This window comes from Bidens hawaiensis, unplaced genomic scaffold (assembly GCF_021521415.1).
Source record: "Bidens hawaiensis isolate Kalapana, Puna unplaced genomic scaffold, B.hawaiensis_p1.1 tig00001692_1, whole genome shotgun sequence".
Lineage (NCBI taxonomy): Eukaryota > Viridiplantae > Streptophyta > Magnoliopsida > Asterales > Asteraceae > Bidens > Bidens hawaiensis.
In genome coordinates this window covers 1,210,414-1,220,489 of record NW_027491096.1, presented here as the reverse complement: position 1 = coordinate 1,220,489, position 10,076 = coordinate 1,210,414, and the positions used below count along the sequence as shown (strand labels likewise).

The following is a 10,076-nucleotide window of genomic DNA, read 5'->3' as shown; positions in this document are numbered from 1 at the left end:
TTCTGTTTATTACAAACATGGTAATTTACGCTCTAGGATTGGAGGCTAGTTTAGTCATTGTATATCTTGATTGAAGTTGTTTATTATTTGTTCATTAATAGTTTGTTAATGATCTTAGCTGCTGTGCAGGTTGATAGTCCAGATAGATTTGATGTCAAAACAAGCTTCAGCAAAGGAACATGGTCATTTAGATTTGTGCAAAGGTAAGAAAATTATTTTATATTTTACAATATGTAATTGTGGGTGTACATGATTCGGTTCGACTATTTGCCTCAACCGAATTAACCAACCGGTTTTCAATTGATTGGTTCGGTTTATTTGGTAAATTTGTCAGTTTTTGGTTTGGTTTGGTTTGGTTAATAACCAAAATCAATAAAAGCCGCAAATTTATAAAAATACAAATGATTTTGTTAATTTTGGTTAACCAAGGGTAAAAAAAAGATAAATATTTTCTGTTAATTTTGGTTCTGCTTGTTGATTTTCGGTTAACAACTTCGTTATGGCTAACCCCTATATGTAATAAGAATATTTAAATTGAAAACTATGCAGTTGATAATATATGATTATAATAAAAGACCTCAAACTGCACCCATATTTCATGGTTTTGTAATTTAGAAAATCGTAGATAGTTTGTTGGCTTGTTTTTCACATATCTGCTTTTATTTGTTATGACTTTTATTGAAATATGAACTTGCTGACGATGCATTATGTATTTGTTATCTTACATGAAATACACATCGTTTGAACTTATTGTAGGTGATTATATAATTTTCGACCAAACTGGCATCGGTATGGTGTAGCCAAGAATAAGACCTTCAACCACCCTTGAAGTATTCGTATTTGATAAATCAAAATTACATCTTTTGCCATGCTATTGGCATTATAGTCTGGAGATGCTTAATGAGATAGGTATGGATTGTTTGTAGGAATGAGAGAGTTGAAGTCTAGAGTAATCCAGGTTCAAAGAAACCGAGGTCTTAAATGGTTTTTGCCAACACCATAACATGTTCAGCAAATCAGCATGTTATTGTAGCAAAAAACAAACTTCTTTTTTTTGGTTGTACTAACAAGTCTTAAATAATAAACTAACCCTCATTTGTAATTAATAATCATCTCTTTTGAAATTGATAGCTACACATATTTTGTAAAAAGACCTCAACTATGATGTAAGAAAGGGCTATAAGGTTGCTATGTAAAACTTTAACCATGCACCCCATGGATATGTACTACCTTCGTTAATGATTATCGACACCCTGCCGCATCGCTACGGGTCACCCTACTAGTTTAATCAGAATATGAAAGTTTTCCTAAAACAATAACAACACTTTCAATTTCAATAAAAAGGGAAAGTGAATATATAAAGGGAGACATAAAAAAGGAAAAATTCTCAAAATAGGTATTTTTAAAAAACAAGTTTCAAGTTTAAAGTATCATTTGTAAATAATTTTAAAGATATGTATTTTAAACTCGTCGTGACGACTATATTTTTGTTGTCAACGAGAAGTTTACAAAACTAGTTGCAACGACTATTTTAGGCTACGAAATTTTAGGGACGAGTATTTTGACGCCCTAAACTTGTCGGGACGACTAGTTTAGGTAAAAAAATAGTCCAAACGAGTTTTTATGAATTTTTTTTACTTTTCTTAATATTATATTATTATATTTAATTTTACTTATAATTTATTTTTTTATCATTACCAACCTTTTATACCATTATCAATACTATTATTATTGGTTTAAAGATCATAGTAATAATTATATCGAAATAGAAGAGAAGCGAATTATGAGTAAAATTAAATATAATAATATAATATTGAGAAAAATAAAAAAAAAATTCATAAAACTCGTCAAGACTATTTTTTTTACCTAAACTAGTCGTCCCGACAAGTTTAGGGCGTCAAAATACTCGTCCCTGAATTTTTCTTAGCCTAAATAGTCGTCGCGACTAGTTTTGTAAACTACTCGTTGACACCAAGAATCTAGTTGTCATGACTAGTTTAAAATAACTATTTTTGAAATTATTTACAAATGATACCTAAAACTTGAAACTTGTTTTTAAAAAATATCTATTTTGGGAATTTCCCTATAAAAAACTAGAAGTATGAAAAGGATTTGTGGAAATACAGAAACCCTTAAAAAAGTTCAAAAAGAATAACTCAAAGTATAATTAAAAACAAAAAAAAATATGATGTTTCTCCCGTCTACCGAGTTCTCAAAAAAAAAAAAAAAAGAACCTCGGAAAAGACCTAGTGTCGAGAAAAAAAGACACAATGATGAAAATAAACAAAAAACACAATGATAGATAAAAAAGACACAATAAATAATAAAATATAACACAATGTCGAACAAATCATACACAATGTTGAATAATATAACACAATTTCAAGTAAAAATGACATAATATCAAGAAAAAAAGACACAATTAATGACGAAAATAAACAAAAAACATAACAATAAATAAAAAGACACGGTAATATTTTTTCCTCAACATTGTCTTTATTTTTTTATTTATTTTGAGAACAAGGAAGATGAGGAAACATTATTTTTTTTTAACTTTTTTATTACTAATTTTTTTAATTTTGAGTTATGATTTATTTTTTATTTTTTTTTTATCAAAAATTTTTCTCATCTTTCTCATTATTGTCCTTTTTATAAAATAACCTGACCCTCAATAAAACAACACTTTTAGTTTTTGTCTAGTTATTGTTCGTGTATTGTTATAGACTAGTAGGAGAGCCCGCGCGTTGCAGCGGGGAGGCAACCGAGATTCTCTCAGCAGTGATTCGGTTTGTTATGATACCGGCATTTGCTATAGCAAAATTAACTTGCGGTATAGAAAAAATTATAATAACGTTATCAGTGGTGATCAGAACAATTTATAATAACCTTATCATATGTAAGAGTGTTATATGTTTACTGTGCACATCAATAGTAATCATATTTAACTTGAACTCAGTCTAGAGGTAAAGAAATAAGATTACCCCTCACATTTGTACTTATTATCTCCTTCAAGCCATTCTTTGCCTGTAAATTGATTTAAGTGTGTTTGAGGTTTCTTATTTTACCTCCTTATAACTTTTCATTAAGTTAATAAGTTATAAAAGTGCAACTTATGGAATTTTTCCTCTCATACTATAAGCAATCCCAAACACCTTATTACTTTTTAAAAAGTTAATAAATTATAAGTTGATGAAAATAAGCAATCCCAAACACCCCCAAAGTGTTTCTTAAGAGATACAGCATCCCCAAATGGGTAGTCACCAAAGTTACAGATTCGCTGTACCATGTACTCACCAAAGTTAAACATTTAATAATTGTAAAACTATACTACATGTTTAAAATTTCTCATGTCCAAATGGGTATGTAGAATGAATCTCTTAACTAAGATTTTAATTTAATACCTTGTGCATATATTAAAGTTAAACCATTTTCTTTTATTATACCATCTTAGACAACAAAAAGATTGAGTGAATATCACTGTCTTTGACATGCAAAAGGTCAAGTTCATTTCCATCAAGAACAATATTTGTCTTGAAATATGATTTTGTGGTAAGAACATGAAGGAATGAACATTTTATTCGATATGTTTTTAATCACACACATATATATATATAGAATAATGTAGAGTATTACAAACACCAAAAAGTAGATAAAATTACCAAGTGAACCAAATTTGCTTCCTTCTTGAAACCAAAATAGAACTTACACACCTCAAGAAGATCTCTAACACCAAACGCAAAAATTGGCGGAAGCTTGCACCATTTACTGATGAATTTGCAAACACATTAAACAAACAAGTGTTTTGCAGAGATCCCCGCACTTATACACTCATAGTAACCATTGGTTTAATATGCTATATTGGTACTATTAGGATTATCCATCATTATGTTTTCCATCACTTTTCAAGTCATCTCTTAACTGCATCAAACCAAAATGAAATTGTTATGATTAATGTAAAACAAATAAATTATCTCTTCAAACGAAAAAAGAATTAAACCGTGTATTTACCTATCGTGTTACTTTCTTCTGGTAACGCTAAACCATGATGGGATGAATAAACACAAGATTAGTAAATTATAAAACAAACAAATAAAATGAAAAAAGATTATAGTAATAACAATACCTTGTCTGTTCCATATATATATATACATATGTAGTCGCAATAATTGAACACAGATGCAAAATTACTTAAGCTTTGTCTTCCAACATAATGATGATAGTCATGGTTATAAGCTCCACCATAAAAATGGATAAATTTTGTTCATATCCATGGTAAATCTTGTGTCAACATAATGTCACTGTGTCTTTATATTGATCCGCGAATGTATAAAATTTTTTTCGGGTTTTAAAAGTGTGTTTGAATATGAAGTAGTGTAATTATTGCTCTGGTGTTAGTGAGTTACATATATGTAACTTTGAAATAGAATGCAATAATTACTCTAGTTATAATGAACACGTACCATAAATTGCACCCTATGATTTCATTTTTTTAGGTATTGCGTATGGACTTAACCATCCTACTCTCTAGTTCCGCTAATTCTTTCAAGATTTTGGCGTCAAAGTCTTTATGTAAATTGAAGCACGTGAAGTTTCTTTTGTGGGGACTTTCAAGTGTATATTTAACCATTTTTGGCTTCTTTGTCATCAAGAAAATTGAGTGATTCTTGTAGCATTTGGCTACTAAATATTACAGCTTCATCGAGTATGTTTTCATCTTCTATACATAAATGTGAAGCGTCATATAGTTCCATCCAATCTCTAATGTCAGATTTAAGACTAATTTTTTCCCTTGAATTACTCAAAGAATTACTCAAAAACAACTGTGACATAATTGAAAAGCTTTCACTAGTGACTCATAAATGGAAAGTTAAAAAGAAAAATTGAAAAGAGTTCTTAGAGTTCAACCTGCAGAGACGCGATAACCAGACACCGGGAGACCTCATAAAGATTTGGATGTTGAAGTAAATCTTTGTTAATCAACTGAACGTCCTGTTCAAGAATTAGATTGATCTCATCTTCGTAGAGACAACAAGTCCTATCCATTCAAGAGTATCAACCATTAACAAATCATCAAATTTGGCATCATTAGTATCATTGCTAATTAATTCCCGAATAGCTTTTACCAATTTTGCATGCTTTACATCAGTTCGTGCGTACGCTGCAATGCAGATTTGGAAACACTTTAAAACATATATATGAAGGCAAAACGAGTCGAGTAGAATCAAAGAAGGTGAGCGTCTTAAATAGATAGCATGCCAACCCATTTAACCACAACCGAACCCAACCCAACCCAACCAAAGCAAACCAAACACAACCTGTTTCATATACGGGTTATATCGGATTGTTGATTGACCCGTTTAACCATAACCAACCCAAACCAACAACCCATTTAATATACGGGTTATATGGGTTGACCCGTTTAATCACTTCACAAGCCAAACCGAACCATACACAAAGCATTTAATATACAGGTTGACCTGTTTACTATTCGAACCCATTTACCCACAACCCAACCAACCCAAGCAAATATGACCCGTTTAAAATACGGGTAGGTGTGCTGAACTGATTACGATACGAACCTGTTTAACCACAGCCCAACCCATCTAATATACGGGTTATGAGAGTTGACCCGTTTAAACCCAACCCTAACACATTAACTTTCTTGCAAGGTTCATGTCATGGCAAAAAAAGTTTTTGTATGTTTACCTGAATGTAGAGCACATGATGTTCATGATGAGCATTAATTAAGAAATTCGTGATCCATTTAAGTAAGTCTTTAGGATATTCCAATAAATTGGCTTTATTATTGGATCACCATACTCAAGTAAATGGATGATGTGTAAGTCATCTGAAATCCATACTTCATATGATCTCCAGCATCATACATGATTCAAATTTGCTTCTTTTCCATCTTGTAGGCCCGACTCCCAAGTCACCTCTCCATGATATTTCATTATTTACCGATTTACCACTACAAACAAAAATAATAATAATATCAAATTAGAGTGTGTTCTAAGACATATATTAAAAATACATAAACTAATATCGAATCACCCTAAAGATCTAGATTTGACCTTAAAATCCTTTAAAACTTATATATTCCGAATCCAGTGTAGTATAATTGAATTACCGTTGATGCCAATTCAAACAGCAAACTTAAATATTTAAATGCACTAAGTAGTGCCCCAATATCAGAAAACAATTTTACTACATAGAAATCAAAATTAAGAGAAAATAACTTTAGATCTTTAAACAAATAAAAACAGGAGTTAACTGTGGCATCTTTAAACTTTATTAAGAAATGTAAACATGCAATGTTTCTATACTCAATAACTGAACTGTATCAATAGCATAGAGCACAAAACGGGACTTGTTATCTAAATGTGTACGCTTACATTTTTTTGATATCAAAGAACTGCTCAGCGATCTCGAAAGTGTCACCATATTTCAGCGCGATAGCTCCCGGAGTACCAGTAATAGGAGCATCATCGTCATCACCACCGAGTTGAAATTTGTTCTTCAATGTAAGCCCTAATGCCAATGCTCTATTATTGATATCTACAGAGAACATTTGAGAATCAAGACAAACTCGTCTTAGTTAAACACATTACACATGAGAATATTATAATTTCCGAACCTCTCCGTTCCTCCCCCACAATCACGCCATACACAAGTAACATGAGCATCATCGTCATCACCACCGTGTTGAAATTTGTTCCTCAATGTAAGCCCTAATGCCAATGCTCTATTATTGATATCTACAGAGAACATTTGAGAATCAAGACTAACTCGTCTTAGTTAAACACATTACACATGAGAATATTATAGTTTCCGAACCTCTCCATTCCTCCCCCACAATCACGCCCTCCTTGTAGCATATTGCATTGTCAATAAGCAACTTGCAAATGACCACTCATAATAGCGACTTTGGAAATCTAAATTATCAACAGTAATGAGAAGGCATACCAAGGATAAAGGATACTGATTATTGACATAAAATGCTTCAAAAAAATTAAGTGGAGAAATGTCTTTACCTTGAAGCTAAAAATGACTTGAACACTGCTAGTGCCAAAGCCATTTGCAAGCGCATCTCTATACATATACGTCGCAAAAGTTTAAAACCAGAATCTATAAAGTAAATGAACCCTAAAATCAAAATTACACAATAGAACAAGAGGAAATTACAACTATGGTTACTGTCAACATGGATAAAAGATTATACCGAGTGATGATGTTGTTCACCACCTTGCGTCGTCACATATTACCATTATCATTGGTTCATCAACACGAATATCATGTTCGCTTGATTTGTCGCTGCCGTTGTCATCATCACCCATTCTCACCTAAACTCAGAATTATAGTCGAATCTTATTATTAGATACAAAATTAGGGCAAATGGTTTAACCTTGAAGGAAAATTAACAATAACATCAATATTAACTATAATAGAGATAAATTAATAAAACTGGGATGTGACGAGGCCAACTAAACATTGACAATTCTCTTTGTTCATAGGTGATATACAATTAAACGGAGAAGCTTGTAATCGAAAACCTAAGTTGATTTGGAAGATTTGGAAGAAACTACAAATTGGGATGATTAAAAGCTGCTGGTAACGGGCGTTGTTAATGCCGGTTACGGACAATCTATCTTTATGTAAAATAGTTTGACATGAATCATACCGAATCGTTAAATTGGGAGAACAACCGCCATGGAGGCGCCGTAGGGACGAACGACTTGACAGAATGCCTTAATAGCCTGTGCGGAATGTAACAGTGACGAACCAGTGTGGTGGCTAAATATAAGGAATTATCTGTAACCTAGTAATTATGTATTTGATCAACCGATACATCAATTAAAGGAGTTTTCTGTAACGTCGCCGGAGGAAAGGATTGAAGGGTTAATGTCACCTGAGGGTGAATGTATAATATTGCCAGAGAGTTAATGGCATTTATTTTAACGGGGTCTGAAAGACAGACAGTGTGGAATCTGAAAAGGTGCCTATCTCTTTTATAGGTAATATAGATATAGATATAGATAATGATAATGGTAAACCACGAAGATCAAATCTACTGTCATTAGTCCTACAATGTGGTGTTATCTAACCAACACAATTAGAATGAATATTTTTTTTGTAGCTGGTAGTGACCGTGAGAGTAAGACCATTTGAAACCAACAGAAATCTTACGCCATCTCAAATATTAACCTTTTGAAAAACTAACCAACACAATGGGGAATTATTTTTTTTTAAGTAAGACGTAATAACAAGCACAAAGGGAAATTATTTTTTTATAACATATTTTAACAACACTTTGAACAACTGTGAAAAATAGCGTATAACATATACGTCGTATAAGTTATGCTATACATATATATATATACATATATAGTTTTCTTGTTTCTTGTGTTTGTAACATTTCTTGATAAATGCCGTTCGTTTAATTCAATCTCTTTTGAAATTGGATGATTTTTTTTTTGTTTTTCGACATACTCTTTTTCATTCCGTCGACGATTTGTTCCGACGTCGGATTTCGTTCTTCGTACTTCTCTGTATTTCTTCTCTGGATTTTCTGGACTTACACGTCGTATATGTTACATGGCGCATAACTTACACGCCGCATAACATATACGCTGCATAAGTCCTTATACGCTGCATTTATACAGCATACGCTGTTTTTGTTCTTATTCTTCCCGTGCGTGTGTTTCGTTCTACTTTGTTAAATGGTAGACTCGAACAGTTCTATTCTTCCAAATTTGTCCATCGATTCTTCGAACCCTCTTTACCTTCACCCTTCGGATCATCCTGGTATGATCCTTGTCTCGAAATTTTTTTCTGGTACTGGCTTCGGTGCATGGAAGAGTGCAATAAAGATTGCTTTGTCTGCTAAAAAAAAGCTCGGTTTCACTAGCAATACATTAACTATGCCGGTTAGCAAACTACATCTTGCATTTTGGCAGTGTTGCAATGATATGGTGATATTATGGATTCTCAACACCCTCATTCATGATATCAATGATAGTTCTTGTATGCTGAAACTGCTCAGATTCTTTGGAATGAGTTGAACACTAGATATGGTCAGGCAAATCGTGCTAAGTTTTATCAATTACAAAAGAACCATTGCCAAATCACTCAGGGTAGCAGTGGTATTTCTACGTACTTTACCAAGATGAAATGAAATTGGGATGAGTTGAATGCTATTAATATTATTCCCTCTTGTACATGTGCAGCTGCACAATTGTTTGCCAAGAGAGAAGAAGATCAGAGACTGATTAAATTTCTTGTTGGTCTTACTCCTAGCTATGACATGATTAAAATCAACATTTTGATGATGCAACAACTTCTTTCTATCAGCCATGCTTGTGGTATCCTCATACAGGATGAGAAACAGAAGGAGATTCATACCATTACTGATTTCATTGCTTCTTCTGCATCTATGTATGCAAGTAGTGAAGCTCCCACTAGTGGGGGAACAAGAGAGAATAAAAGAGCCTTGGTGTATAGTCATTGCAAAAAGAATGGGCATTCGATCAACAAGTGTTATAAGCTGATTGGTTTTCCCAAGAATTTAAAATTAAACAAAGGCATGAAGTTTACTAATCTTGCTGATGATCAAGGGAAAATGGTCATAAGAATCAATCTGAACAACAGCAAGCCATAACTCAGCAACAATTCAATGATCTCATGATTCTGTTACAACAGACTAAAGTTCAATCTGGTGCTTCAACCACATGCGCTGCTAATCATGCCACAACCATCAATCAGGAATCTATCAGAGGTATAATGTCTCGCAATTCTTCAAAACTGTCAGGACCGAGATTCCGTGCAAACAAAATAGTTGACAAGAATAGACACAAAATCAGTTTGCAAAGACCCACTGAAAATATCCGACGGAATCAAATATAATCAGGATGTTGATGACGTAGTATGATAATAAACAACACATGCACACGATTCACTCATAATGTTTCCAGTATACATAATAGTCAATCAAGTACAATGGAAGCTTTTACGTTTTTATGCATGGAACGTTTGGTGTGGATCCCTAGAAAACTAGAATATTCCCTTAGCTTACTTTT

General features: G+C 32.7%; 1 protein-coding gene across 1 annotated transcript; it reads left to right on the top strand.

Moving 5' to 3' along the window:
• Positions 1–8,720: 8,720 nt before the first annotated feature.
• Positions 8,721–9,658, top strand: LOC143594490 (uncharacterized). The gene is made up of 3 exons (XM_077073798.1): positions 8,721–8,927; positions 9,044–9,143; positions 9,228–9,658. Exons 1-3 carry the CDS (start codon positions 8,721–8,723, stop codon positions 9,656–9,658), a joined length of 738 nt encoding a protein of 245 aa, XP_076929913.1.
• Positions 9,659–10,076: the final 418 nt, after the last annotated feature.